General features: G+C 37.9%; 1 protein-coding gene across 1 annotated transcript in view; it reads right to left on the reverse strand.

Annotated features, from left to right (window-relative positions):
- FBXW8 (F-box and WD repeat domain containing 8) overlaps window positions 1-18,852 on the reverse strand; it is a 120,811-nt gene that overhangs the window by 43,244 nt on the left and 58,715 nt on the right. Inside the window, exon 6 of the mRNA XM_041728897.1 lies at window positions 803-999. Within this exon, the coding sequence (XP_041584831.1) occupies window positions 803-999 (197 nt within the window). The remainder of the gene's footprint in view (window positions 1-802; window positions 1,000-18,852) is intronic.

Raw genomic sequence — 18,852 nt, forward strand, 5'->3', positions numbered from 1 at the left:
AGCCTAACAAGATTTCTAGCAGGGTGAGAAAGGGAGGAGAACAAGATCTGTTCCGGGTTAGACCACCAATTCATCATTCAATACCGGCTTTTCTGTTCACTCCTCCAGTACTGCCAAAATCAAGTGTTTAAATTAAATCTAAATTTAGCACAGACTTGAGCTCTTTCTTCTTACCACATAATCATCTCCTGTCATATAAACATGGAGGCTCAGGTACAACTATACTTGGGAGATAGGATCTATGTGAAGAGGTCTTAAGGTTGGCTGAGTCTCACACAGGGCACCCTGGAACGCGGCTATCCAATTAACACTGACTTAAATTTATTTTCACTCAGGAGTTACTTTTAATTCCAGGTGAGAAAATCTTAGGCGGAAGAAAGTGCAGGATGGAAATCTTCCTTTCCATATGGACTGGGATGATACCACTGAATTCATTTTCACTTCTATAATAGGCCAGAAACCAAGCTCAGATTTCCAGGGGTGAATGTGAAGAAAGCTGAGGACCACAGCTTCAGACCCAGATGAGAAACCTTAGCCTTAAAGTCAGCCCTGAGGCTTGAAGCACAACTTCCTAGCTTTGAGATCTGGGCAAAGCCTCAGATTGGCTCTAAGCTTCAATTGGCTTTTTGGTAACTGGGGAAAAGAATACTATCTATTTTGCAAAGCTACAGTGAGATTTAAAAATGTTAAGGCCCACAGGAAGCCATGAGTGAACAGGAACTGCCACCGTCATTACCATCTGTCTCTATGAGACCTGGAGATTCCAGAATGGTGAATACGGTGACTGGACTAAAAAGCTTACCAGTTTCTGAACTTCAAATTCAGCAGTGATTTGCCAATACCCCTCCTCATTGGGGCGTAACATCACAACATCAAAAGCAGAAGCTGTGGCAACAGTTGCATCTTCCTGGCTGAGGGCTAGTGCCTGTATTCTTGCGTCATGCTCAAAACGATGGACAGGATACTTTCCAGTCCTTAGATCCCAAATATTAAGAAATCCTATATAGAGAAAAACAATGCAGGTAACCATTTTTTTTGCAGGTAACCATTTTAAATTCACTTAGAATGCACAATTATAAAAACAGTTGTGCAATATAAAGAAAACTAAAAGGTAAATGATCAGTTTGCATCACATATAACAAAGGACTAATTTCCTTAATAAAGAGTTCCTAAAGTTCAAGGAAAAAAGCAATTAAGAATTGAGCAAAGGACGTGAGCATCTTGGCCACTGAAAAAGAAATACAATTGACATATAAAAATAAAAAAACTCACAATTAGAAAACTCACAATTAGAAAAATATAAATAAAAACGGGAATAGAATATTATTTTTCATCAATCAAATTGACAAAGGTGAAAATTTTCATAAAACATTTTGTTGAGGATATGGGAAAATAAATTCTATCCTCTATCTTAATAAATTCTATCTATATTTAAATATCTTAAATTGTTGCTGGGGATGTAAACTAATTCACCCAACTTTGAAGGCAATTTGATAATATTTACCAAATTACAAATGTATGTAGGATAGTCACTGTAATGTTTTTAATTATGTCAAAAATATTAATGATTAATTTAAAAATTAATGTAAATGTTCACTGCACTTTGGAATTTAAATAAAAAATGACCAAACAAGACTGAGTCACCCTTATGTATAAGAAAATGAAATGATCAACAAAATATATTACTAAATGAAAAGAATAAAGGACAGAATAGTGGTATATGTTTTAACAAATTTACACACAAACACACATATACATAGACTATCCTTGTGTATGGAAGGAGACCCAAGAAACTTTACTAATGATTGGTCTTGAAGGAAAGAAACAGAAGAGATAAGAGTAGGAAGGCATTTTACTATATATCCTCTTATATATTCTGAAGATTTTCCCCAAAATTATTTCTACCAAAAAGATAAATTCTAGAAAATGTTTTTATAAGAGAGACTTAAAAAGAATGGGAGAACATGTATCAATTGAATTTTTTAAAAAAGATTTTATTTATTTTAGAGAGGAGAGAGAGCTCTCCTGCAAATGAGCATGTGAGCAGGGAGGGGCAGAGGGAAAGGAAGAGAGAATCTCAAGCAGACTCCCTGCTGAGTGTGGAGCCCATATGGGGCTTGATCCCATGAACCTAAGACCATGACCTGAGCCGAAATCAACAGTTGGATGGCTAACCAACTGAGCCACCCAGGCACTCCTTGAATATTTCTAACATATGGAATTCTTAATTCATTCTCCTAATTGTTCATTCATTCAACAATTATTTCCCAGTTTTATTGATACAACTGACATATAACATTGTATAAGTTTAAGTTGTGCAACATAATGATTTGATATATGCATATGTTGTGAAATGATCACCAAAGTTTAGTTAACATCCATCACCTCACATAATTAACAAATTTTTCCTTATAATGAGAAATTTTGAGATCTACTCTCTTAGCAACTTTCAAATATACAATACAGTATTAACGATATCATCATGTTGTATATTAGATCCCCAGAGCTTATTTATCTTATAACTGGAAGTTTATATACCTTCTGACCACCTTCATCCATTTCCCCTACACCTCCAGCCCTCAGGAATCACAGATCTGTTCTGAGTTTGTTGTTTTATTAAATTCCACATGAGATCATACATTATTTGTTTTTCCTTTGGTTTATTTCACTTAGCATACTGCCCTCAGGGTTCGCGCATATTGTTGCAAATAGCAGGCTTTCCTTCTTTTTATGGTTGAATAGTACTCCATTTTATAGTAATACCACATTTTCTTTTTTTTTATATTTATTTATTTATTTATTTATTTATTTATTTATTTATTTATTTATTTATGAGAGAGAGAGAGAGAGAGACAGACAGACACACACACAGACAGAGACAGAGACACAGGAGGAAGGAGCAGCAGGCTCCATGCCAGGAGCCTGACGTGGGACTCGATCCTGGGACTCTAGGATGGTGCTCTGGGCCAAAGGCAGGCACCAAACTGCTGAGCCACCCACGGATCCCTCAAATTTTCTTTATCCATCGATCCATCAATAGACATTTATGTTGTTCCCATATCTCTGCTATTGTGAATAATGCTGCCATGAACATGGGATGGGGGTACAGAAATCTCTTTGGGACAGTGATTTCATTTCCTTTTGGATACAAGCCCAGAAGTGGGATCGCTAGCTCATATGGTAGTTCTATATTTAGTTTTTTGAGGAACCTCCACACTGTTTTCCAGAGTGGCTGCACCAATTTCCATTCCCACCAGCAGTGCATAAAGGATCCTTTCTCTCCACATTCTCATCAGCATTTGTCATCACTTATCTTGATGACAGCCATTCTAACAGGTGTGAGACATCATGCAAACAATTACTGAGCATGTTATAGACAGGGCACTGCTCTAGATGCTAGCCAGATAATGAAGACAGCCATTAACCTATACTCTACAAGGTTCTTGTATTTTACATCCTTCCCTCACATCACACTCTTCCAGCCACAGTGAGCAGTGGTGCTTTCTTTTGCATTGTTCTAAATATGAGCTTGACTATCCCACACTTGTTAAAAACCTTGATTTCTATACCAATACACCCTTCTCTCCTGCCCCCTGAATGCCGTTACCCAGATGAATTCCTCTTACACTGGACACATCTCCACCTTTCTCCAATGGTCTGCAGCAGTGAAACACAAGTGTGGTCCCCAGGCCAGCAGTAGTAGCAGCGGCAGAGTCACCTGGGGGCTTGTTAGACATGCAGATTTGAGGGCAACAGAAACTCTAGGGATATGTACATATATATATATATACACACACACACATATATATATACTCAACCTGAGCACCAGTCGTCTGCAGGAACTTATACTTTTCTATCAGAAATATAAACTTTTGGGGGCACCTGGGTGGCTCAGTCAGTTAAGCGTCTCTTGGTTTCAGCTCAGGTCATGATCTCAGGGTTGTGAGATTGAGCCCTGTGTGGGGCTCTGTGCTCGGCAGGGAGTCTGCTTGAGTTTCTCTCTTTTTTTCTTTCTCTCTCTCTGCCCTTCTCTCCCTGCTCACACTCTAAAATAAATAAATCTTAAAAACATACATAAACAAACTTCCCTGTATTTGGGGTGCCACTTCATCTTTTCCTGCCAAAAAATAACTTTTTATCATTTCTACCTACTTCTTTCACCTCAAAAGATTTACCCAAGAAAATAATTACTGTCTGTATCATGCTCGATAATGTCCTGTTCAATTACTACTGATTTTTCAAAATTCACTGAGAAATAATAGTACAGAAATAACAGTCTGTGATGGATCCCTGGGTGGCGCAGTGGTTTAGCACCTGCCTTTGGCCCAGGGCGCAATCCTAGAGACCCGGGATCGAATCCCACATCGGGCTCCCAGTGCATGGAGCCTGCTTCTGTCTCTGCCTCTCTCTCTCTCTCTCTGTGACTATCATAAATAAATAAAAATTTTTTAAAAACTTAAAAAAAAATAACAGTCTGTGCTTATCTGAATTCAAATCCAGCTCTACCACTTGCTAACTGAAGACCCTGAGCAAGTTACTTGAAGCTGTGAGCCTGTCTCATCATCTGTACAACTGAAGATAAACTACCTACCACATAGGTCTGTCACACAGATGAAAGGACAAAAACTATGCAAAAGGCTAACCATTCCTACCTTTTTCTGTGTTCTGTAGGGCCTGCCATGTTGTAAAGTATATTTAATTAATAATGCAAATTTCTTCTGTTGCTCATCTAAAAATCCAGTCTTTATTCCTGTAACTTCCTATTACCTAAAGCAGATAAAGCTTTTTCACTTTTCTTCTCTTTGCAATCCATCTTCCCATCCTTGTTCCTTGACTTGTTCTGTCTATAAATAGCACATGCTTTGAACTTAGGATCTTACTATAAAGCACCATTCAGCACTACAGAAATGCAGACAGAAGAAAATAATACGTGTGGGCTGCTTTGCAAGACTTCTGAACTGCTAGTAGGCAAAGTAGGTGATTACAAACAAAAGCCGAGCTTTCTTCATGTCAAATGTTGCTTCAGACATAAGACAGTGTTCCTTTCTAAGAATTGTGATAAACTCAGGGGATAAGCAGATCACAAAAGGCTCCACAACACTTTCCCCTGGCAAATATTTTGGCTAATTCTTTCCACTCTGACTCAGAAGAAATAGGCTGCAGAAAATGCCAATGGCTCTACTCATTAAAGAGGAGATAGGCATATTCCAAGATGTGGCTCCTCCAAACACTTCTGCATTACCTTTGTTTGGACACATCACAATAATCAGTGATGAGAAATAAAAACTGTAATTTGCATAGAGCTTTCGAGTATTCAGACACTTTCATTTGTCTACTTTTATTGAGTGCTCACTTCCATTTTGGAAGGAACATCATTTTCGTCATTTTACAAAAGGGAGCAAAAGCTCTGAGTGGTTAAACAACTGGTCCAAAGCCACTTGGTATGTGATGAGGCTGGGCTGGGATTTAGCTGGGAAAGTGCTGGATGTGCGGTTACATCTACAGTGCATAAAATAACTATGAGCTCCACGAGTAAATGACCTAGGCTTGCCTGGATTCTGCCAAATGTGGAAGTTCTTCAACCACAGCTCACTCTAAGCACACATGGAGTTTATCTATAAACACATTTTTCATTATTAATCAACTACTTGGTTTTGTTGGCATCATTATTTCAATAGAATCATATGCAATAAAATGGCCTTTGCTGGAAGGTTGAGTTTCACAGAACTATCCTAAGAAGGGTCTTTCTGGAAAACATATTCTAGGGTTCCCTCAATTCAGTGGCTACATTCTTTTTTTCTGAATGCTTATGACATCATCATCATCTGTGTCGATTCTACTTCCTACAACCACAAAGTATAAAACTCAGACTTTCCCTTGTCAATGGCACAGTCCTCAGAGACCACTGTTAGACACATAAACATTTAAGGATGTTATGCCATCTGGATGAATTGACCTTTGTTGTATGAAATGCCCCTTTTTATCTATGGTTCTATTTTTTGCTCTGAGATCTACTTTGTCTACTTTGGCGCTCCAGCTTTCTTCTGATCAGTGTTAGCACAGTATATATTTTTCTGTTCTTTCTCTTTGCCATGTGTCTTCAAACTGAAATGAGTTTCTCCTAGACAGCATGTAATTGGTCTTGCTTTTAACTGGAGTGTTTAGACTACTTACCTTTAGTGTAGTTATAGGCAAGAATGAGTTTAACCTACCATTTGGCTGTTTGTCCCCCCTTATTCTCAGCTCTCATTTTTCTCTTTTTTCTGCCTTCTTTTAGACTATTTGGATTACCTGAATATGTGTTTATTCCCTTTTAATTCTCTTGTTGGCTCATTAGCCAAATCTCTTTGTTATTTTAGTGGCCACTTTAGGATTTTAGCATTCATCTTTAACTTACTGGTCTGCCTCCCAAAGATACTGGCCCACTTCACAGGAAGCATGAGAGCTTCACCGCAATGCACTTTCACTTCCTGCCCTCCAGCCTCTGTGCTATTGTTGTCATATTTTTTATCTCTACGTATGTTATGAAACCCAGGTACATTGTTATCACTTTTGCAAAAGGTGACGATTCTCTTTCAAAGAGACTTAAATAGTAAGAAAAAAAGGCCATGTGTATTTACCCATGTAATACCGCTTCTAATGCTCTTCCAATATCACTTTTAACATTAAATCCTGCCGTTTTTGCAAGATTTGCAATTTAACTTTCCAGCCGTGTTGCTGGATACTTGACCCAAAAGCACATGGGCAAGGTGGGCAGGAACAGATACAGCAGCAAATAGGGAGAAACGGTTGAGTGGAAATTAATTGTATAAATGATCGATCTATCAGTTAATAGTTACATCATGGCTACTTTTACAATCCCAACACTGCAGGGACTTGAACAATACTGGAATTATAAGAATGTCTTAGAATATTGTAGCTGATTTCCCCCCAACCCAATAACTCCTTGTTAACCAATATTTAACCAAAAGGGAATTGATGCAGCAATACATTCAATAAGTGTTTGCTAAGCCTCTGCTTCAGGTCATCCACTATTCTAGGCACCAAGGAAACTACAGCAAACAAGACAAAATGAAGTAAGGAAGTCACTGACTGCATGGGGCGAACATTCTTGGGGCAGCTATCAAGCATCTTGTCTGGGGGGCAGAGAGGATATGACCCCTCTTTTCATAAAACCCACATTTGAGAGAAACAAACACATAATAGAAAATACAAAGTGCAATAGGAAAATGAATAAGCTTAATGTTTTGTCATTTTGTCACATTATTTTAATATCCCCAAAGAAGGGGCAGCTAATTTTTCCAGACATTTCAAGTTGACCTGGATGCACAACCATTACAAGACATTAAGGAAGGAGTAAGTTAGTCAATGCCTGTCAGAGCCAAATATATTCAGTTGTCAAATAAGTGGTAATTTTTAAAATCTGATATAAATTCATTTGAAAGGCCATGTTTTATTTCACAGAAACAGCAATAATAGGGATTCTTTGGCTCTTGATATTGTGTAGACTTCTGAAGTGGCAGGATTGTGTCCTTTTTCTCCCATATTCCCTATGTCAGTGAATTCAGAACATCACTGGCAATGTGGCTGATGAAAGTGGCTGACTGTCAATAACGGTTTGCTGAAAGTTTATCTCAGGTTTTAGCAAGGGACCTTTGGTTCTAAGAAACAGAAATTCATTGAAACTTGCTTAAATACCAAAGGGAAACCAATTGGAAAGGAATGGGGCTATTTCACGGAACCCAAGGGCAAGAAGTAGAGCTGGAGGAGATTCAGCTTGTAAGGAATTGTAAGGAATTCAGATTGTAAGGAATCTGAATCAGAGAATAGAAAGACATTCAGAATACCAGGGCAGTGTATGTCTTCTGTATACACCACAGATCTTGCCTCTGCAACTGTTTAATTCTTTTCTTTCTCCCCACAAGCCAGCTTTCAATCCTCCCCATTCTGTGCAGTTTTCTACTCCAAGGACACAACCAAGACTAAAAGTGTGAGGCCCGAATGGCACATCTCAGTCGATGAATAAGCTGCCCACAAGGCCTCCAGTCCCCATCCTTGTCCAACCGAGGCCAGAGACTAAGTCAAATACTATGAATGTGCCCCTCTCCAGGGGCTAAGGAGGTTCGCTGGAGTGAGGAGACACTCTGAAAAGTTCCTACTACATTTATCCTGCAAATCCAGTCAATATAAAACAAAAGGTCTTAGCAAATGTAAGGGGGAGGTTCTGTGTAGTTCCTCAGTAGTGATTTGAAAAGCAGGTTGTTGCTATAATTTCCTGAACAAGGCATAATCTCTAAGAGCCAGAGCTTACAGCCCCCATTTGCCCCACCCCAGGGAAACTAAAAGGAGAGCAGGTGTCTTTCTCTCTTCCCGACGAAACCTCAATAGCTGGATAAAAAATGTTTAACTCCGAGCTAGCACTGGGCTTACAACAATATGGCTTCATTCATGAGAAATATGAAAAGGATGTAGACAAAAGAAGAAAAAGGGTCTCTCAAAAAATCTGGAAGAGCACAATGAGTGAAGGCGACCAGCCCAATCAAGGAGACAGGAGTGGGGCTTGGTGGTCCCACCTGCTCGATGGGCTCAGCACTCTCCACCTTGACAGGCAGCAGCAGGGCTGAAGGAACTCTGAGTTCACTCTCGACTAGGAACAGTCGTTAACAATGACATGAGTAACGATGGCCAGTCTTTTGAGGAGACATAAAGCCTGCTCAGCAGCTGTGAATGGGCACCCATGCCAGTTTGCAACATGCCCCTCCCACCTCCCTGAGGAGGCCAGCCAGAGTGTGGTAATGAAACTGCACATAGTGGAAATGGGATCTAAATGAGTTTAAACTGATTTATGTTAGCTTTTGTAAAGATTACTCGATATCAGGAAAGTGCTACCACTGTGAAATAATGTCAACAATCCTTAAGACCTCTGCCTAATGGTACTTGCACAGAATATTTATATTCCTCGTCCTGGGAACAAGGACCATAATGGATACCATTTTTGTTTTATTAGGGATGCATATTTAAATTAATCTGCTATTTGCCTAAACAATTAGCTGCTTCTGTTTGTGTGCACAAAGCCAAAATTGCAATTAGGCTTCCATCAAAAAGATAAGTCCCAACTAAAACTGTCCCGGTGGAGTCGTAAGAGCTCAGGGCAGAACTTTCCAAAATTACTTTTTAGCATAATGGTAATTATGTTAATTGCTTGAAAGGTAAATAACTGCTGAACTGGTTTTGGGGGGGAAAAACACCACATCAATTGGCACTGTCCCTCCCCTTTGATCTTTTTCACACACCATAAAATTTAAAACAGGTTAACAGTTTAGAAAGTCACAGACTGGTCACCTCCTGAACCCGTAGAGTGTCTTGTGGTCTTTAGCACTATTTTAGCTATGTGCTCCCCTCCACTTGAGCTTGCAGAATAAATGCCTGAGGCTTGGGTCAGTATCTTACCACAGCAGCTTCCCCACCTTATCTGTGGGGGATACGTTCCCAAGACGCCCAGGAGATGTCTGATGGTGGATAGTTCCAAATGTGCTGTGTACTCTGTTTTTTTCCTTTACGTATATACCTATGATAAAATTTTACTTACAAAAAAAGCTCAGGAAGACATCAATAATACTAAAATAGAACAATTATGATGATATATTGTGACAAGTTATGTGAATGTGTCTCTTTCTCAACACACATTACTATACTGAACTTACTCTTCTTCTTGTGAAGGTGTGAGAGGGTAACAGGCCTGTGTGAGGACATGCAGTGAGGTTAGGGTGTTGTGATGGTAGTGCTAGGCCACTCCTAACCTGCTGACACGTCAGAAGGAGGATCACCTGCTTCCAGACTGCTGTGGACCAGGGGTAACTAAAGCTGCAGAAGATGAAATAATACAGATAAGGGGGCACTGCTGTAGGCAAGTAGCAGGATCATTTAACTGCCATTCAGAGACAGTGAATGAAACTATTTGTAAAAACAGCTGGTAACTTCCATTTCCATCACATACATTTTCTTGACTTGCCTATAAGTAAGTAAACAGGAGTCAAGAAAAATTCCTCAACAAGAAAAAAAGCATTTTAACAAAAATTTAAGATCTACCCACTGTACTCATTAAATGTGTACTTCCTTATTCATTAAGTCCATACAACATCACTATAAAATGTGCGCTAGAGATGTAAAGGTAGCATAAAGTCTGAAAGGACAAAACAACTTTTGATTTTATGGAAGAGGCAGCTGGGGGGTGGAGATTAATATCAGTGCAAACAAGAGTCATGAGGGGCTAAATTCTTAAGAAAGAGAAAGCAAGGACACCTGGGTGGTTCAGTGGTTAAACATCTGCCTTTGGCTCAGGTCATGATCCCAGGGTCCTGGGATCGAGTCCCACATTGGGCTCCCCAGGAGGAGTCTGCTTCTCTCTCTACCTATGTCTCTGCCTCTCTGTGTCTCTCATGAATAAACAAAATCTTAAAAAAAAAAAAATCTACCGTGCATGTCCACCGTCAATACTGCAGCTGAACACAACCATGAAGCTGAACTCTGCTGCTTACGGAGAAAAACAATAAATGTGAAACCATCTTGGAAGCTATACTTTAGACTGACAAGAGCATCCGAATGGGCTCTTGATCCAATAAAGCAACTGGTTAGGCAGAAGCAAATCGGTGACCAGATAGGAGATCGCCAAAGCAGACACTGAGTCAAGAAGCAAGCAAGCTGAGTATATTTAGCAGTCTGAAGTTCAAAGCAGAAGAAAAACGTTTGAAAAATAAACAAAAAGAGACAGGAAATTGAAAAGGAGTCAAACAACATATTGTAAGACTAGGACAATGTGACTAAGTAGAAGAATTTACAGTTAACAAACTCAAAGGAAAAACAGATTCATGGGGAAGCATCTGGACCAGCTCTTCTACAAGGGGAAGTGCCAAGAAGGCAGAGAATGTAAAAGAGACATCACTGTGCATGCACCCACTAACCGAAGCCAATTTTTTCCTACAATATAACTGAGCAACATAAACATAACACAGAATATATCTTGGAAGAGTCTATCAGACACTGGTAGTAGGTGATACCTCTAGAGAAAAGATTGTGGTAGTGGGGGACTCAGAGGGCAGGTGGTGGTAGGTAGAGAAAGAACACTTACTCTCTACTATACATCCTTTGGTACAATTTGAATTTTTTCTGCATGTAATACCATATCAAAAATTTTATTATAAATTATATATACATCTTTATAAATAATATGATTAGTGATAAGATTTCTTTTTTATTTTTTCTGATCACAATCCGCATAATTTTATAATCCATATTTAACTCTGATATACAAATTCTACTGCTAGGGGTGCCTGGGTGGCTCAGTCAGTTAAGTGTCTACCTTTGGCTCAGGTCATGAGCATGGGGTCCTAGGATCAAGTCCTCCATCAGGCTCCTTGCTCAGCAGGGAACCTGCTTCTTCCTCTCCCTCTGCCTGCCATTCCCCTGCTTGTGTTGCCAAATATATAAAATCTTTCAAAAACAACAACAAATTCTGCTGACTCAATGATGGGTTATGGTGAATTAAACTCCATCAGAGTCTGTAACACTGCCACCACTTCTGACCAGACTAGTGCATGAGAGCCCAGCACGGGGCTTAGGTCAAGAGTGGTATTCGGTAAGTCTTAGTCTCCTTGTTCTTTCTCTTTTTTATTTTTTAAAGATTTTATTTATTTAAGACAGAGAGAGAAAGAGCATGAACAGGGGGGAGGGGCATAGGGAGAGGGAGAAGCAGACTCCCCACTGAGCAGAGAACCCAACTCAAATTTTGATCTTAGGACCCTGAGATCATGATCCAAGAGGAAGGCAGATGCTTAACTGACTGAGCCACCCAGGCACCCCCTCAGTTTGTTTCCTACGATTAAGAGTCTCTTATGGTTTGTCTTACTTTCTGATTTCATTTTGTTTTATTTTTCCCTCACTTCCCCTTGCTCCTTTGTTTCTTAAATTCCACATGAGTGAAATCATGTGTCCTTTGACATCTTATATATAAAACTGACAAAACTAATTTATCATAAGTTTTAAGTAGTGGCCAAAAAAACCTGAATTTCTGGCATATTACTAAATATTGACATTTAAAATAAAATGGTTATATCATGCTTTGAAAAGTATACTTTAGAAATGGAATACCATTTCATACCATCATGCATTAAATGAAAGGGGGAAGGAAGAACCAAAGAATAAATAGAAAGATACAGAAAGTATGCTGAGAATTCCTAATTGTATAACCACCACTAGGCTAGAGTCATCTAATTCAGTCTCCCAATTCAACCAAACAGTAAAGGAAAAGGCATTTTTCCCCTAGTAATTATTTAACAGAAAAAACATGGCATTAAATCACTATGAGAAAACGAATCTAATCTTGTTTAATGATCTTTTTTTAAATTTTGAAATATTTCACACTTCTTTAAAAAAAGCCCTAGATATTATCCAAAAAGAAGAGTTAAAGTAAACCCTTCACCCAGCTTCCCCAAGTATTAACATATTATACAACCACAGTAACATGATGAAAGTCAGGAAATTAACATTGATACAAGATGTTTAATTTACAGACCTTACTCCCATCTCACCAAATGGTCCACCAACAACTTCTTCCTGGTCCAGGATCTAATCCAGAATTCCATGTTGCATTTAATGGTCTCCTTCCTATAATCTGAGACAATTGCTCAGTCTATCTTTGTCCTTCCTGCTCCTGCCCCTTGAAAAGTACTAACCAGGTATCTTATAGATCTCTTAGTTGTCTGATGTTCAGTCATGTTTAAAATCAGGTGATGCATTTTTGGTAAAAATAGAACAGAAGTTAATGTTGTACCTTTTCAGTGTACCAGGAGGCACATGATGTCAATTTCTCATTGCTGGTAATGGTAACTTTCACCACTTGGTTTAGGTGGTTAAAGCCAGATTTCTCCAGTATAAAGTTACAATTTTTTGCTTATGGAGGCATAATTTGAAACTATGCAAATATCCTGTTTCTCATAACACTACTTTTAGCATCCATGGATGATTCTGCCTGCAACAATTATTGTGGTGCTTTCCAAATGAATTTTCTATTTTCATCACCCTTCTCCATATTCAAAGTCATTAATTGAAATGCTGCTGTAAGGAAGAGCTGTCTCTTCTCCCTTGCTTATTCATTCAATTATTTATATTTGCATGAGCTTGCAGATACTTACTTTTTTTATTCTATAGGTTATAATCCATTACTATTATATTTTGTTGCTCAAATTGTCCCCAATATTGCTGTTGGGAAGGAATTCTAGTTTGGTTCCACAGTCCTATAAAAAGAACCTCCCCATTCTCTCTGTTTTTTTGTTTTTTTGTTTTTTTTAACATCCTTAATTTCTGGCCCCACAAGACATTTCAGACTCATCCTGAAATTTGCCTCCTCTAGCACAGGTTCCTTTTTACTGAAGAATTAGTAATATTTAGAAACCAAGATCTAAAAAAACAAACAAAAAAACCCACAAAGAAATAAACCAAGATCTAGGCATTAGCTATATTCAGTATTACTAAAATAGCACAATATCTGCTTCCAACTCTTAGGAATTAGAATAAACTAGTCCAGGTATTTATATCAAAGGTCATACAGTCTTAAAAATATGCAGAAAAGTCTGCCATGGCCTTGGAATAAAGGCTTGGGGAGAGATGTTTATCCAGGAATTTCTTTTTGTAATACTGAACCATTCTGGGTTTTAAGTCCTATTTGAGAGTAGAGTTAAAAGCAAGAAAGAAGGCACAATTCAGAGCCCATATAGCTGCTATTTTTGGCCATGCCTACTACCACTATGATCCCATATATACAATATCCACTATTTTGGATCTCTTTGAAAATAGGTCCAGATTTCATCACAAAGGATTACTTTAGAATTTAAAATAAGAAAAAAAAACCTTCAATTGCTAAATGTGTTCCAGTGACCACAGAGCCACCAGAGGAATTCTCCGTCTTGATCACCAACTCAAATATAGAGCTGAGCAGGAAAGCACTCTTCTTTCTACTCTAATACATCTCAGAGACCCTGTTCTTTCCTGATGAGCAAAAGGCAACAAAACAGAACTTTGCAAGAGTAGCACCAACTATATTGTAAAAAGTATTAAAATAGTACTTTTTGGTCTTTTTAAAAATGTTTTATTGAGCTATAACCTACATAAAAAAAAAAAAAAACCTCATCGACTTTAAGTGCACAATATGATGGGAACAGACAAATACAGTCCTGTAACGACCACCACCAGTCATAACCGAATATTTCCATCAAAGCTTTACAGGCAGTCATCCTCCCTTGGCCCCAGCCCCTGGCAAATACTCACTTGTTTTTTTGTCCTAGTTTTGCTTTCTCTAGAATCCTACATAAATGGAATTATACAGTATATGCTTTTTAGTGTCTGGCTTCTTTTACTTAGCATTAATGCTATTGAGATTTGCCTATACTGTTGCATATACCTGTAGTTTGTTATTGACATGTCATGTACCATGGTATGTATTACAATTGTATTCATTTACTGATCAATACATATCTAGGTTGTTTCCAGTTTGGAGTGATCATGAATAAAATCCTATAAATATTTAAGTTTTTGTGTGAACACAAGTTTTCCTTCTCCTGGATGATATATGAGTGGGAGTTCCTTATAAGAAACTGCCAACGTGTTTTCCAATGTGGCTATCATTTTGCATTTCCACGAGCAAGGAATGAAAGTGCTGACTGCTCCATAGTCTAATCAACACTTAGCATTATCAGACTTTTTAAGTCAGGTGTACTGTGTGTAACAGTATATTTCATAACGGTTTTAATTTACATTTCTCTAATGACTAATGATGAATATCCTTTCATGTGTTTACTCAACATTTATAGGTCTTCTCTGGTGAACAAAGGGTCTAGTCAAACCTTTTGCCACTTTTAATTGGTTGTCTTCTTATATTTGAATTATAAAAGTTCTTTATATGTTCTAGATGCAGGTCAAATATCAGACATGTGTTTTGCAAATATTTTCTGCTAGTCTATGGCTTGCCTTTTCATTTTCTTAGTATCTTCAACATCAAAGGTTTTTAATTTTGATGAAGTCTAACATTTTTCTTTTATAATTTGTGCTCTGTGTCCTAAGAAATCTTTGCCCAACCTAAGGTCAGAAAGATTTTCTTTTTATCTAGAAATTTTATGTTCAAGTCTATAATCCATTTAATTTATAGATGGTATGAAGTAAGAGTAGAGGAATGAAAAGGCATATAGACATCTGCTTGTTTCAACATCATTTGTTGAAAAGATGATCATTTCTTCATTGAATCACCTTGGCACTTTTATTTTTTTTAAAAAAACAGTGTTTTTCTGGCCTTTATTCTGTTCCATTGGTCTATCTTCAGGCCAGTATCACCCTATCTTAATGACTACAATTTCACAGTAAATCATGAAATTGGGTAGGGTAACTACCAACTTTGTACTTCTTTTTCAAAATCATTCTTCACAAAAAAAAAAAAAATCATTCTTCACTATTCTTGGTCTTATGCATTTTCTTTTGGATTTTAGATTCTAAATTATTTTAAATTTTAGAATCAGCTTATCAATTTCAACTAAAAGAAAAAAAGCCCTTAGGGATTCTGACTGGATTTGGATTGAATCTCTAGGTCAATTAGGGGACAGTTGACATCTCAACAGCATTCAATCTTTCAACCCATGATATAACTATGTATTTTGCTTTATTTAATTTTGCTCAGTATTTTATAGTTTTCAGCACATAGGTCTTACACCTATTTTGCTGAGTACTTGCTGAATTAATCCCTAATTAATCTTATATTTTCAACTGTTGCCAACTTGAAATAAAATTGGGTTTTGCATATGGACCTCATACTCAGTGACACAGCTAAAAATACTTATTAGTTCTAGTAATATTTGGTTGATGGTTTAGGATTTGGGGCATAGACAACTTATCCAAATACAATTATACTTTTTCCTTTCCTATCTATATGCCTTTTCTTTCTCTTGCATTAATGAACTAAGAAGGACTTCCAGTACAATGTTTAACAGTAGTAAAAGTGGACATCCTTGCCTTGTTTTCAATTTAGAGAAAGCATGGTCTTTTACCATTACATATGAAGTTATCTGTAAGTGTTTCATAGAAAGGTTCCTTTCTTTATCAGTCAGCTAAGAGTCTTTAATCATCAGTACAAAATGGTTTTTGGCAAATGTTTTTTCTATTGAGTTGATCATCAGGTTTTTCTTTTATAGTCTGTTAATATGACGAATTGATTTTCATATATTTATTCATAGAGACACAGAAAGAGAGAGAGAGGCAGAGACACAGGCAGAGGGAGAAGCAGGCTCCATGCAGAGAGCCCGACGTGGGACTAGATCCAGGGTCTTCAGGATCACGCCCTGGGCTGCAGGCGGCGCTAAACCGCTGCGCCACCAGGGCTGCCCGGAATTGATTTTCTTTTTTTTTTTTTCTTTTTCTTTTTTAATTTATTTATGATAGAGAGAGAGAGAGAGAGAGGCAGAGACACAAGCAGGCTCCATGCACTGGGAGCCTGATGTGGGATTCGATCCCGAGTCTCCAGGATCGCGCCCTGGGCCAAAGGCAGGCGCCAAACCACTGCGCCACCCAGGGATCCCCCGGAATTGATTTTCAAATGTTAAACTAACCTTGAATTTCTTGAGTGAATCCTAAGTGGCCATGATTTCTTATACTCTTAATGTATTGCAGAATTGAGTTTAACAGTATTTTGTTTGGTATTTTTACATCTACGTTCATGTGGAATATTGATCTAGAGTTTGTTAACATAAACTAGTTATTTTTTCTTCTTTACCTGGTTTTGGTATGAGGGTAATGCTGGTCTCGATAGTGGAGTTGAGAAGTGTTCCCTTCTAGCCTATTTTATGGAAGTATACAGAATTAGTATTATTTCCTTAAATGCTTGGTAGAATTCACCAGTGAAGGTACTGGGCTTGTACTTTTCCTCATGAGAAAATTTTACATCACAAATTCCATTTCTTTAATGGAAATAGAGCCATTCTAATTTTCTAGTTCTTAAGTGAATTTTGGTAATGTGTGGCTTTCAAAAAAAAAATCAATTTATCCACTTCATCTAAGAGGCTGAATTTACTGGTATAAACTTTTTAAAAAATTTATTTATTTATTTATTCATAGAGACACAGCTAGAGAGAGAGAGGCAGGGACACAGGCAGAGGGAGAAGCAGGCTCCATGCTGGGAGCCCGACATGGGACTCGATCCCAGGTCTCCAGGATCATGCCCTGGGCCGCAAGCAGCACTAAACCGCTGAGCCACCGGGGCTGCCCTTACTGGTATAAACTTGTTCATAATTTTTCACTATAGTTTTCACATCTCTAGGATCTATAAACATTTTCCCTCTGTTGCATTTTTCCCCCTAATCACTTTATCTAGTGCCTGTCACCTTGATTTTTTTTTTAAAGGAGCTAGTCTTGATTTTTCTGTGTTTTTTTCTCAATTTCAGTGATTCCTGTCCTTTATTACTACATTTCTCCTGGTTATTTTGTTCTTTTTCTAGCTAAGGTAAAAAGTTATATCATTGATTTGAGACTTTATCTCTTTTATAATATAAGCACTTACTGCTTTAAATTTCCCTCTAAACACTGCTTCAGCTACATTCTATACATTTTGATATATGCTTTTTCATTCTCATTCAGTTCAAAATATTTCCTGATTTCTTCTTTAACTCATGAATTATTTATAAGTGATTTTACAGAGCTGTTATTTTTACTTAAATTTCATAGTTGTTGGAAAATGTACTTTGAGAATATTTTGCAGGATTTCAACCCTCTCAAATTAAAAACTATGTTTTACCTGCGAGAGAGTGAAAGAGAGCATGAGCAGAGAGCCCAACCTCGGGCTCAATCCCAGGACCCTGTGATCACAACCTGAGCCAAAGGCAAATAAATGCTTGACCGACTGAGCCACCCAGGCACCCCTCAATCCTCTTAAATTCATTGAAACAAATTTTATGGCCCAGAACATACTCCATTTTGGTCAACATTCTGATTCTGCTTGAAAAGAATGTGTATTTTGTAGTTTGTTGCATGGAAAGTTCTATAAATGTCAAGTAAAGTTGGCTGATAATGTTGTTCAATTGTATATGACCTTACGAGTTACTTATATCAATTACTGAAATAAAAGTGCCTGAAATTTCCACTATAATTATGAATTTCTTTATTTCCCTTTTCACTTATCAGCTTTTCATTTTAAGATTTTATTTTAGAGAGGGACACAGCATGAGCTGGGGGAGGGGCAGAGAGAAAGTCAAATCTCAAGCCAACTCTTCACTGAGCATGGAGTGCCAATGTGAGGCTTGATCTCATGACTTTGGGGTCATGCCTAAGCCAAAAATCAAGAGTCAGACACTTAACTGACTAAGGCTGCCCAGGCACCCCTGAGGTTATTAGATGCATATTTAGGATTACTAAGTCTATTTGATAAATTGACCCCTTTATTATGAAAGTTCTGTTTTATTCCTAATATTCATTGTCCTAAAGTTATTTGGCCTGAAAGTAATATAGCCACTCCAGCTTTCTTATATGTTTGCATTGTATAACTTCCTATTCTTTTATTTTTAACCCTATTTGTATCTTAATATTTAAAATGGCTTCCAGGTGCCTGGGTGGCTCAGTCTGTTAAGTGCCCGATTCTTGGTTTTGGCTCAGGTCATCATCTCAGGGGTGTGGGATAGCCTCATGTAAGGCTCTGTACTCAACATGGAGTCTTCTGGAGAGTCAGTCTCTCTCTCCACACACCCCCCCCCCCCAATAAAATCTTTAAAAAGAAATAAAATGGCTTTCTTATAAACAGCAGACAATGTTATGGACTGAATGTGT

Source organism: Vulpes lagopus, chromosome 14 (genome assembly GCF_018345385.1).
Source record: "Vulpes lagopus strain Blue_001 chromosome 14, ASM1834538v1, whole genome shotgun sequence".
Classification (NCBI taxonomy): Eukaryota; Metazoa; Chordata; class Mammalia; order Carnivora; family Canidae; genus Vulpes; species Vulpes lagopus.